The 12,701-nt window shown below is 42.8% G+C and overlaps 1 protein-coding gene and 1 pseudogene across 2 annotated transcripts in view; both read left to right on the top strand.

The window, feature by feature from the left end:
• The first annotated feature begins 2,437 nt into the window (after positions 1-2,437).
• The window catches only part of ACSS2 (acyl-CoA synthetase short chain family member 2), a 51,005-nt gene continuing 40,741 nt past the window's right edge, over positions 2,438-12,701 (top strand). Inside the window, exons 1-2 of one of the 2 annotated variants that reach the window (XM_040447252.1) lie at positions 2,438-2,706; positions 8,284-8,479. In XM_040447252.1, the coding sequence (XP_040303186.1) occupies positions 2,523-2,706; positions 8,284-8,479 (380 nt within the window). In that variant the 5' untranslated portion in view covers positions 2,438-2,522. The remainder of the gene's footprint in view (positions 2,707-8,283; positions 8,480-12,701) is intronic. The other variant, XM_040447253.1, reaches the window with a different exon arrangement.
• Positions 2,894-5,955, top strand: LOC121012027 (40S ribosomal protein S29-like; annotated as a pseudogene).

Genomic DNA, 12,701 nt, shown 5'->3' with positions numbered 1-12,701 from the left:
CAGTATTCATCTCAGATGGCTGTGAAGATTAAATAACATGTCAGAAAATGCTTAGTATAGGACGTGGCACTTAATAAATGTCATAACTATGATTATTGTTATTATTTCCTTAATTTCTTGAATTCTCATCCCATCCAACCCAATCCATCCTCTTCCTACCCTGAAGAGTTCTGACTACACTATAGTTTGCATTACTACCCCATCTCTAAGGATGGGGGAGGGAAGTTCTCTCTCTTATGAGGCCTCTTTTCTAAACTTCCATTACACAGCCCACAAACAAGAGGGAGGGGGGTGCTGGTGAAGCCCCTGGGGACACACCCTCTCCTTCCTCAACCCCAGGATCCAGGCTCAGAGATAAAAACCAGGACTATTTGAAAAACTACTGTGGGACCAGCAGCTGCAGTGCCATATTTAGACAGCAGAGGACATCAGTGTATTGAGAACAGCTTTAGGATTTAGAAGAAGGGCTTGGAGAGAAAAGAGAACTGGGGGCTGAGGAGGAAGGGAGGGGAAGAGATGACTGTCTATACTAGGAATGTGTGCCCATTGCGTGTGCCTTCCTTCCTACAGAGAGGTTTGTATCTCCTCAGTGAGTTCTGTAGGGCTTGTGATGCTTCAGGGAAGTCTGATCCCCCTTGTAGTCTCCACTAAGTGAGGTCTGTGATCCCTTAGTGGTGTCCATTTCCTCAGTGTTGTGAGAGGCCCCTTAGCGGGGTTTGAGTCCTCTCAGTGGAGTCTATGTCTCCTTAGTAAAACCTATATCTTCTCTATCTCCTAGGAGGAAGTCCATGTCCCCTCGATAGAATCAGAGAACTTCAGTGCATTTTATGTCCTATTTGCAGGGTCCACAGCCCTTCAGTGAGATCTGAGATCCCTCAGCAAATCTGTGCTCCCTTAATGGAGTACCTTCAGTAAAGTGTGTGTGCCTTTTTCAGTGCAGTCAATGCCTTCTTGATGAATTATCTGTCTCCTCAGTGGGGTCCATGTCCATTCCATGAGGTTTGTACCCTTTCAGGGAGCCCTGAGACTCTCACTTTAGGATTGAATAGGCTCTGGATCATAGGTCTGGTGGTGGGGAGTTTTTGTTTTTTCAATTTAGGGTGTTCTGGGCTTGTGGTTAGCTGGACAAAGAACAAAGGAGAAGATGAGAAGATAGCCTGGGCCAAGTGGGGTCACAAGCCCTGTGTAGGCTTCAGGGGGTGGGGCTGCCCATTTTGACCCTCAGAATCACCCTTGGAGTTAGATATCTAAGGATCCTTCCTACCTTGACAGCCATTCTGTGAACTGATGGGTGGGGAGGGCCCTTCTTGGTGGTGAGTGCAGGTGGGAGATAGAGGGTCTTGTCTGGCCTCTCCTTTCTGTAGTAGAAGGGATGGAGGGAAGTCAGAGGTAATTGAGCCCAGTTGTGACAAGTAGGAGGGGTTTCTTGGTGAAGTAAAAAGATTAGGAAGGAAAGAAGGGTGAGTTTTCCTATTTTGCATAGACTTTAGTGTTTTACAAGCATTACCTTCAGCCTGATGAAGGGGAGTCAGGAGACCTAGGTTTGGTCCTAACCTGGTTGTTGTTTTCTCTGTGACCTTGCACAAATTATTTCCTTTCCCTGAGTTCATTATTTGCATAATGAGGAGATGTGTTTATTAGCAAAGACCTAAAAGCACCTCCTAGTTTTCACTTGCGTCTTGTACTTGAGATCTATATGGGAATTTGTGGAGGCAGGGAGAGTGAAGACATATCTTCAGAGGTGGGAGAAAATTCTGAGCTGGCCCCAAGGTTAGCAGAGAGGGCATCCTGTCCCCAGGCCGAGCCCTCAACGTCGTGGGAGGAGTTTTTCTTGGGGACAGAGGGGAGTGGTTTACTCAGAATTGGGGGATAGTTCTCAGAGAACAGTGCCACCCGGAAAGGACCCTATTCCACCTGGCTTTCCAAATCGGTGGAGTGACTGGCTTGTGCAATCAGATCACGGGGCGTCTCCATTATGGGCCAGATCCAACTCCTTTCGGTTGCCCAGCTCTTTCCCGCTCGAGCCCCGCCGTAACCCAACTTCTCATCTGTCACTCCAAGACCCCACCCCACTGTTTGGTCACTCCATGATTCAGTCTCCTCTCTTGTCACCTCCAGGCTCGCCACTCCCTGTCACTCCATGACAGGAGATGGCCCACCTCCTCTACTGTCACGTCTGGCCCCTCCCCTCCTCTGTCACTCCAAGATGCCAACCTCTCTTGTCACGCGCCCCGCCCCTTCAGCTCCTCCCCTGTGGCTCCACCCCTTCCGCAGTCGGCTCCGCCCCTACCCCCAAGCAATACTCGACTTTTCCCAGTCCGTGTCACTGCTAACATTCGTTTTGACCCCATCGAGCATGGCTCCGCCCCTCCGGGCCGCCATCCGCCGAGGCTGCTTAAGCCACGCCTCCGCCGGCTGGGCCTCTCCTCCCGTAAGGCACCGCCCCCGGGCCAGCCTGTTTTCCTCTCCTGGGCGCGAGAAGCTACCCGCAAAGGCTGCTACAGCGCTCGGAACTTGACGCTATGGGGCTTCCGGAGGAGCGGGACCGGAGCGGGAGCGGGAGTGGGAGCGGGGAGCGGGAGGAGTCTGGACCCCGGAGCCGGGTGCGGAGTTGGTCTCCGCCGCCCGAGGTCAGCCGTTCAGCGCACGTCTCTTCGCTGCAGCGCTACCGCGAGCTGCACCGGCGCTCTGTGGAGGAGCCGCGAGGTGAGGCCAGGCCCGGGCGGCCCTGGGTGGGGTCAGTGAGGAGAGAAGTGGGGGGTTGCAGAAGAGTGAGAAATTGGGCACGAGGCGTGGGGGACGGTGATTACGTGACGAGATCGGGGTCCCTGGCGGAGTTGGGTTTTCTCTTGGGAGGTTGAAAGATTCATGAAGAGGCAGGTTCTTTGAGGAGATGGAAAAGAAGTTCTGTGATGAGGTGGGTTCTGTGATGAGGTGGGTTCTGTGATGAGGTTCCCTAGGAACCAGGGAGTTCCTTGGCGACTTGGGGATTTCGTGAGGAGTTGGGGCTTCCTTGAGGCGAGTGAAGGTGTGAGTTCCTGAGGTTCGCAGAGGCGAAGGGGAGCCTCGAGGGGAGGAGAGCTACAGAACTTTCTTTGCTCCCTTTCACGCCAACTCAGCTTTTGCCTCCTGACACCTTTACCCTGTGACTTAGTCTCCACAGTTGGTTAGTAAAGGGTCTCGTTCCCGTCCTGGGGGTCCCCCACATTAGTAACGGAGTCCCAGATCTGTTTTTCATATTTCATAAATTCCAGCGGCGATTACGCAATGTAAGACCGAACAAGTCACTAAGATGCAGTTTAAAAAAAAAATCGGGCTGGGATTGTAATAACTCAGAAATTCTGATAGAAAGTCCCATGTCTTTAAGAATGTGTATGGAAAATTCTTTGCCCTTGCCCTCAGTCTGGGTAAGGGGTCAAAACTGTACCAACGTTGGGAGGCAGCATTATGTTTGGCAGTGGGATAAGCCTGGGCAATGAATCAGACCACCCCCAAATCTACCATTCATTTACTGTGAGGTCTTAAGCAGAGTTTTAAACCTAAGATTCCTTTTCTTCGTCCGTAGGATGCTGATAATAATACTTGCTTCCTACGTTTGTTTGAGGTCTAAAGCAGGTGATAAGTGCATGATAGAGTGCCTGAAGCACAGTTGGCATTCAGTAAATGGTGGTTAGTCTGATAATAAGAACAACGTGGGCCAAGGGATTACTGAGTAATGCAAGACAAGATTGAATCAAGTGTAGGGTGGTTGACTGCTACACAGGCAGTGTTCAAGTTTGAATCCTCAGACCTCTTTTCACTTCTCTTTCTTCTATTTTTTCCCCCATCATGAGTTCATCTGTTTTCTATCTATTTCCACAATAATAACTTCTATATATTTAGCCCTGTGCCCAGGATCCCACTTACGCTCTGGTCCCAGATTTCATAGGTCTGTAGACCATTTTATTCTCATACCTTGATGTTACACCATATTTAACATGACTGTGTCTGGGATTTACCAATTTTCCCTCCCAAAACTGCTCTCCCCTTAATTTTCTAATCCCTGTCAGTGCCACTATCCCAAACTAAATCTCTTTCATCATCTTCTTCTATAATAAGATCTATCAACTATAGATGGATCTTTTCTATCTCTTTATCTCATTAAAGATTGCTTACTGCTTACTGAACACAAATCCTGTTTGACTTGATGTAGACTGTTATCCCCATTATGCAGAGAAGAAAACTGAAGTGTAGAGAGATTAACTAACTTGCATGAGGCCATAAAGCTGCATAGCAGTGGATCTGGGATTTGATCTAAGATAGTCTTGACTACAGAACCTGTACTCCTGAAAGCTATAGTCTTCCTCTTCCCTGACCCCACAGTCTGCCTTTCACCAAATTCTGTTAAATACTCTTCAAAATATCTCTGCTTACCTTTTCTTCCATTCCCACAGTACCTTTTAATTCAAGGAAGCAGCCTCCTAATTGGTTCTCCCGTCCCCTGGTCTCACCCACCAATCTCTCTGGTAGAATTATCTAAAATAAACACTATTAGATTGAGATTCTGGAAACATTGCTTTCATATGTCACTTCAAAAACTTTCAGTAGTTCCCTATTTCCTCCAATTTCAAATAAAAATTTGAAATTGCCGTTTACTCAAGGTCTGGATAACTAGCTACACCTTACCTCTCTATTCTTATTTCCCGCTATTCCTTACCACACCCCTTATTCTAGACCAGTCATTCTCACTGATATACTGATTACACAAAGGTTTATTTCCCATCTCCTTGCCTTTGCCCATTTCCTTCTGCTCTTCTCTACCTAGTCAAACCCACCAGTTCCACACAACATTCCCTGATCATCTAGTCCATGCTCATCTTTTCCTCTTCTGAACTTTCATATTTAGAATGCATGCTAATGGTGGGGTGCCTGGGTGGCTCAGTCAGTTAAGCACCTGACTCTTGATTTCAGTTCAGGTCGTGATCTCACAGTTTGTGAGTTCGAACTCCGCGATGTATTGTCAGCACAGAGCCTACTTGGGATTCTCTGTCTCCCCCTCTCTCTCTGTCACCCCAAATAAATAAATAAACTTAAAAAAAAAAAAGAATGCATGCCAATGAAGCATCCAGATTTCAATACTTCCACCAAATAAAAACAAACCCCTCCCAAAACAAAACTAAGTGATCATAAAACTCAAGTTTTCTTTTTATTTTTTTAAAGTTTATTTATTAATTTTAAGGCGGGGGAAGAGAGAGAGTGCGTGTGGGTGAGCTAGTGCAAGGGGGGAGGGGCACAGAGAGAGAGAATCTCAAGCAGGCTCCACACTATCAGCACAGGGCTTGAACCCACAAACTGTGAGATCATGACGAGCCAAAATCAAAAGTCGAACGCTTAACTGACTGAGCCACCCAAGTGTCCCAAAACTCAGTTTTCCTCATCCTTATTGATATACATAAATGGGGGTCATAAATAGTTTTATATAACCTGTGCCTACTATTATCACTTAAAAATATTTTCGAGTATATACATGTATTCAATGTAGTTGTAACAACAGATGTGATTGTGTATACTGGTTTCTAGCTGTGTGTTTCCTTGGGAGAGTTCCTATGTTTTCTGAGCTTTGTTTTTCTCATCTATAAAATTAGGGTAGTTAATATATACTTAATAGGGCTGTATAAACATTCAGTGAAGCCTTTTGTCTCATTTTGCTGCATTGGAGAGAGAAGATAGATCACCAGTAGCTCTACTGGGCCATTTGAGGAAGTTTGGCCAGGGTTTTTATTCTTGCCATGTCTGCTCAAATCGCCACAGTCTGATCAGGGAAACATAGCCTCAGTATGTGCCGCCAGTGTTTCCATCAGTATGCAGAGGGTACAGGCTGTATTAAATTGGATTGAGTAAACTACTGTGAGTGGGTCATCCAAGATACCTACCTTAACCGCAGATATCCAGGACACCTACCTTAATGCTCACTCATTGTACACAAAATAAAAATACTTCAATTATGAGTGTTTTAATATGAAAAAAAAATTCAGTGAGGGGCACCGAGTGAGTCTTGATCTGAGGGTTGTGAGTTCAAGCTCCACATTGGATACAGAGATTTCTTAAAAATAAAATCTTAAAAACACACACACATACACACACACACACACAAATAGATTCAATAAGATTGGTCCAGTGCCTGGTACAGGAATGGCCATTTGCTAAAATGCCAGTTCCCATTTGTCCTCTGTTTAGTGGCCATTTAGTATTCTGTTGTATTACTACTAGTATTACTAGTTTTCATCAGCTTTTTTTTTTTTTTAATTATTAGGCTCTTGGGTTGTTTCCAGTTTCACTGTTATAAATAGTGTTACTACAAACATCTCTTTAGCAATCACTTTTTTTTTTCCTTTGGAATTTTTTCTTGTAGTGTGCTTCCCAAAATTAAGTTAGCAGATGTTTAAAGGTACAAAAAATTTTATGGCTCTCGTCAGTCATTTTCCTGTTATCCAGTAAGATTGTGACAATTTCTTATAATGCTATTATCATATAAGAGTATCTCTTTTGGGGCGCCTGGGTGGCGCAGTCGGTTGAGCGTCCGACTTCAGCCAGGTCACGATCTCGCGGTCCGGGAGTTCGAGCCCCGCGTCAGGCTCTGGGCTGATGGCTCAGAGCCTGGAGCCTGTTTCCGATTCTGTGTCTCCCTCTCTCTCTGCCCCTCCCCTGTTCATGCTCTGTCTCTCTCTGTCCCAAAAATAAATAAAAACGTTGAAAAAAAAATTAAAAAAAAAAAAGAGTATCTCTTTTACAGAGCCATCTGACATTGGATTTATCTTTTTTAAAAATTATTTGGATTTCTTAAATTGTTTGCAAGTTGTACACCATATGATTTAGCTTTCAGCTATATCGTTTTGTATGTTCAACAGTATTTCATGTGTTAGTCTTATCTTTCCACCTAGATTGTGTAAACTGAATCACATAACCTTGAGCAAATCACTTTACCTCTATGAATTTGGTTTGTTATTGGTGAAATGGGGATAATAATCTCTAAATTTCCTTTCACTGTTATGTTTCTAAGTGTGTCTCTTCCTTCTAGCTCCTGACCCTGTACTGACAATATCCTAAGTGCTCTGACATTACATGTTTTACCTGTTGAATACATTTTCTATGGAGTAGCAGGCAAATATTTTAAGATTATTAATCTGTTCATGTCCCTCTCCTTAAAATCTTACAATGGCTTTCCATTCTTCTTTAGGATAATATCAAATTCCTTATCATGCCCAGAAGGATCGCATGATCTGCCCAGTTTATGAATTAATTTCTGCTACTCTTTCTCTTACTCTCAGTGCTTCAGCCCCAGGGAGTTCCTCTTAACATATACCCTTGGTTCCTTTCTATCTCATGGCCCTGTTTCCTGGTAGGGAAGTGGAGAAAAACTCCTGTTCTCTTTTAGATTTTAGCAAAAATGTCTTCCTCTGGGCAGTTCACATCTTGACTTAGTAACTATATAACCTAGGGTAAGTTATTTAACTTCTCTGAGCCTTGATTTTCATTTTTTTTCTTTTCAAATTTTTATTTAAATTCTAGTTAGTTAACATACAGTGCAATATTGGTTTCAGGAGTAGAATTCAGTGATTCATTAGTTACATACAAAATCCAATGCTTATCATAACAAGTGCCCTCCTTCATACCCAGCACCCATTATATATTATGTATATATACCACATCTTTTTTATCCATCATCAGTCAATGGACATTTGGTAAGCCTTGATTTTTCAAATCAATAAAATGAGAATGAAAACAAGGCCTACCTCTTATGGTTGTGGTAGAGACTAAATAAGATAATACATATAAAGAGCTTAAAGCAACATCTGACTCATAGCAAGTAACACTTGGTCAAGATGTAATAGGAGGAGATGCTCATTAAATAATTGCTGAAAGTGAATGAATGAACAAATTAGGAGAAAGATATTATGGAAGGCTCTGTGGGTAAAGGATTTCTTCCTTTCACTACTTAATTTGTTAAATTACTGATTGTGCTAGGCATTGTGTGGCTATGATTTGAATAGATGGTAAAAAACGGAGTGGCAGTTTTGAGAGAAGGAAGAAATTTGAGTCAAGATTCAGCTCATGGGAATAGAAGGTAGGTTAGGAAAGTAGTAGGTGATAAAAATTAGACAGGTAAAGGAAGGACCTCCATTGTGGGTCCTAGAGTATAGGGCAGAGAAGTTGTGACTTGTTCGTGTCATAGACTGGTAAGCCATCTGAGGATAAATATGTCTGAGAAATTTGGTGACGTCTTGGTTTCCCTTTCTGCTGCAGAGTTTTGGGGAGACATTGCCAAGGAATTTTACTGGAAGACCTCATGTCCTGGCCCATTCCTCCAGTACAATTTTGATGTGACTAAAGGAAAAATCTTCATCGAGTGGATGAAAGGAGCAACTACCAACATCTGCTACAACGTACTGGATCGAATTGTCCATGAGAAAAAACTTGGCGATAAAGTTGCTTTTTACTGGTAAAAACATCTATCTTGAAGCCTGTGACAGATAAAAAGTCACCACTCAAATTTTATAGTGTTTCATAGTTCGCAAAGTACTTTAAAATCTATTAATTCATTTGATCCTTGCAACAACCTAGGAGAGTAAGTAAAGTATTGCTAATTTAATCTCAGATGAGGAAAAATACCTCAAGTAAGTTAAGTGACTTCACTGAAATCACATAACTAGTATGTGACAGAATTGACATTCAGAGCCAGGTGTCCTGACTTCTAGTCTGGCACTCTTGGCTTGTAGTTGGAGAGGAAAGAGAGGGGAGGGTAAATGGAAGTGAATAGGACTGAGTAGCAATCTTTCTCATTTTGCTTTGGGAGGAAAGTATGGATATTGGGATTTTCACTACCATTGTTGTTATCATCTTTGGGTGAACTATAATACCTGTTGGTTTGCAGTCCTTCCCGGAGTTTCCCAGGTATAATCTGAAACCGCCCCCCTCCTCCCCCCCATAAGCAGAGGGTAAGGAGAGACTGAAGAAAGAGGCAGCCATTCCAGGTTCATAGGTGGCAGTTTTAATAAACAAAGAGAACTTACATACAAAGCTTGTCTTGGACAGCAGCAAGACAAACGGAACACTGTACTCACCCTCCAAATCTTAAAAGTGTGTAGAGGTCCCAAGTAGGCTTAGTAACATGCAGGTGTTTTCAGTACTACATCATCACATCTCAAGGCTATGTCCTTGAGCAGGAAAGGCAACTGGAACCCACATTCCAAGGACATGGGAAGGGGTAAGAAGCCTCCCACTGCTGGAAGAGTCAATCAGGTAGATTGGAGGTCACATCTTTTTGATGACATTCCCCAAAAGTATCAGACACTATGCTCATTTGCTTAACAAATATTATCTCATTTGATGCTGACAACCAAGAATGCACTGTTTTCCTCATTTTACATATGTGAAAACTGAAATTCTGAGATGTTAAGTGACTTATCTGAAGTCATACAGCTAGTAAGAAGTAGGACTGAGATTCAAACCCAGTTAGGACAGTTATAGAGTTTATACTCATAACCATGGCACCATGCTATCCTTCTAACTCTTAACATTAGCTTTTTAGCAGCTGTGCAATATAGGTGAAGAAGTGAAGCACAGAGGGTTATATAGTGAATAAAATCATAGGGCTTATAAGTAAGTGGTAGAGCCAGGACTCAAACTCAAGTCTGTTTGACTCCTTGCTGGTAACACTAGATGATGTTGCCTTCTTAGTGGGAACTTTTTAAGACCCCTTCCTTCTAGCAACATAGCTTATAGGTGGTATTACTACACTGAACCCAAATAGGACCTTGAAGTTCCAATAATTGGGGTGTTGATTCTGCCATCACCATGAGCATTTTGAGAATTGATCTATTCTTTTTAAGTGAGCCAATAGGAGTAGTTTGGATGTTTCATGGAAGAGTTAATGGGTATTCAGTCAAAATTTGCCCAGTTTGTGATGTATTAATAAGAGCCCTAATGCCCTAAAATGAGCCCAACTCTGCCATTCACTTGCTATATGACCACAGACAAGGCATTTAACTCTGTGAGAGTCCCTTTCCTCTTCCATAAAATGAGGATTGTAATTCTACCCCGTCTTTCTCATCTCAAGTGAGATGATGTTGTGAAAGCATTTATTTACTTATTGGAAAAAAAACTGTACAAATGTGAGTGGTCTATTCACATTGCTATTGCTCAATTTAGGGTTACTTTGCCACTGAAACTCAGTCTTTTATTGAGACTTCCTTTAGCTTCTGCCCTTGGACTTTATGGCTTGAGCTCCATTTGACACTTGGGTTCACTTCCTGGGTTCCTTAGGGATCAGAAAATCTTTAAAGATCTGTAAAGGAGAGGCTTGTGTCTGATGTTGTTACTGTTTGAAATAATTCAAGTGCATGATGAAAGACTGAGAGAACTTAGGCCAGAGTTGTTCAATCACTGAAGACTGCTCCAGAATCCTGAAGCCCTTCTTTCTAGTTCCCCTGCCATCCAGACCTGAACAGACTCTAGAGAGTCTCTTTTCCTACTTGTAAAATGAGAGGAGTTGACTAGATCAGTGTTTTCCAAAGAATGCTCCAGAAACCACTCATTACTAGAGATAGTAGCAGGGGCTTAATTCATGAAACAAATGAATCTGAGAAACACTACATAATAAATTACCTTTCTGGGATTCCCAATGTGTATTAACATAGTAAAGCCTCCAAGAACTATAATAAAGACACCTGATTAATTTTTTTGCACGGGATTACCCAAATTTATTTGAGCCCCACTTTCTGCAGCATGCTATTAACATTACAAGAAGCAGTATTTCATGGAACACCAATTTGAGAGGCATTGGATTATATAATTTCTAAATTTGCTTCTAGTGCAAAATTCTATAATTCCATAACAAGATATCTTCATCCCATTTTTTTTTATTTTTTTTTCAACGTTTTTTATTTATTTTTGGGACAGAGAGAGACAGAGCATGAACGGGGGAGGGGCAGAGAGAGGGAGACACAGAATCGGAAACAGGCTCCAGGCTCCGAGCCATCAGCCCAGAGCCTGACGCGGGGCTCGAACTCACGGACCGTGAGATCGTGACCTGGCTGAAGTCGGACGCTTAACCGACTGCGCCACCCAGGCTTCCCTCCCATTTTTTTTTTTTTTAACGTTTATTTTTGAGACAGAGAGAGACAAAGCATGAACGGGGGAGGGTCAGAGAGAGGGAGACACAGAATCTGAAACAGGCTCCAGGCTCTGAGCTGTCAGCACAGAGCCCAACGCGGGGCTCGAACTCACGGACCGCAAGATCATGACCTGAGCCGAAGTCGGCCGCTTAACCGACTGAGCCACCCAGGCGCCTCTCTTCATCCCATTTTTACATTGGTCGCTCAATCAACAAGAATTTTTAAAGATGTTGGATAGTCGTATGTTAAGTATTATGGATATAGGGATAGAGGAGTGGGAGACAAGTACCATGTGGGCCATTATTATTCAATTATTTTATGTTAACAATAAAGTAAAACCAAGCTACAAATAAGTCACATTTGTTATAAAAAAGTAAAGTGCAAATATGCCAGATGTGGTTACTTCTCTTAAAACCTCCTTATTTATTTATTTATTTATTTATTTATTTATTTATTTATTTATTTGAGAGTTCAAGTAGGGGAGAAGGATAGAGGGAGAGAGAGAATTTCAAGCAGGCTCCATAAGTGGAGCTCAATCTCACGATCCTGGGATCTTGACCTCAGCCAAAGTCAAGAGTCAGATGCTCAGGGGAGCCTGGGTGGCTCAATCATTTAAGCATCCAACTCTCAATTTTGGCTCAGGTCATGAGCTCACAGTTGGTGGGATTGAGCCCCGGTTTGGGCTGTGCACTGGCAGCATGGAGCCTGCTTGGGATTCTCTCTCTCCCCCCTCTCTCTGTGCCCCTCCCTTGCCTGTGCACTCGCACTCTCTCAAAAAAAAAAAAAAAAAAAGTCAGGTGCTTAATCAACTGAGCCACCCAGGTGCTCTACCTCCATAGTTTTAAGTAGTATGCTTATACAACATACTTTAGGAATTGTGACTTCCTATTATGATAGATGAGTATTGTGTTCTTGTATATTCCTGCAACTTCATTCTCTCATCTATCTAGCTCTGTTTTTTAGTTAATTTAAACACAATGTTTACATAAGAGTAATATTTTATGATTGCATTTCCTTTTTTTTTCTTTTGAAGTTTATTTGTTTATTTTGAGAGAGAGAGAGAGAAAGCAGAAGTGGAGGAGGGGCAGAAAGAGGTTGGGGGGAGAGAGAGAGAGAGAGAGAGAGAGAGAGAGAGAGAAAGAGAATCCCAAGCAGGCTCTGTGCTACCAGCCCAGAGCTGGATGCAGAGCTCAATCTCAGGAACCATGAGGTCATGACTTGAGCTGAAACCAAGAGTCTAATGTTTAACCAACTGAGCCATACAGGTGCCCCTGCATTTCCTTTTATATTCAGATTTTTGTTTTCTCTGAAGTTAAAAATTGCCTGCCATTTTTCTTGCATTATTTGTCTTTATCTTATACTCAGTATTTTTCAAACTCTCTATCATATCATTTATTCTATGAAGTCCTCTTTTTTCCCCCAAAGTGTTTTGTTTTGGAGTCCACCTTCTTCCTGCTCTAATTTTTATTCATGCTGTGTGTGTGTGTGTGTGTGTGTGTGTGTGTGTGTGTGTGTGTGTGAGAGAGAGAGAGAGAGAGAGAGAGAGTC

Source organism: Herpailurus yagouaroundi, unplaced genomic scaffold (assembly GCF_014898765.1).
Source record: "Herpailurus yagouaroundi ecotype Mexico unplaced genomic scaffold, PumYag 196, whole genome shotgun sequence".
NCBI classification, from domain to species: domain Eukaryota; kingdom Metazoa; phylum Chordata; class Mammalia; order Carnivora; family Felidae; genus Herpailurus; species Herpailurus yagouaroundi.
This window is presented reverse-complemented; position numbering and strand designations above follow the sequence as displayed.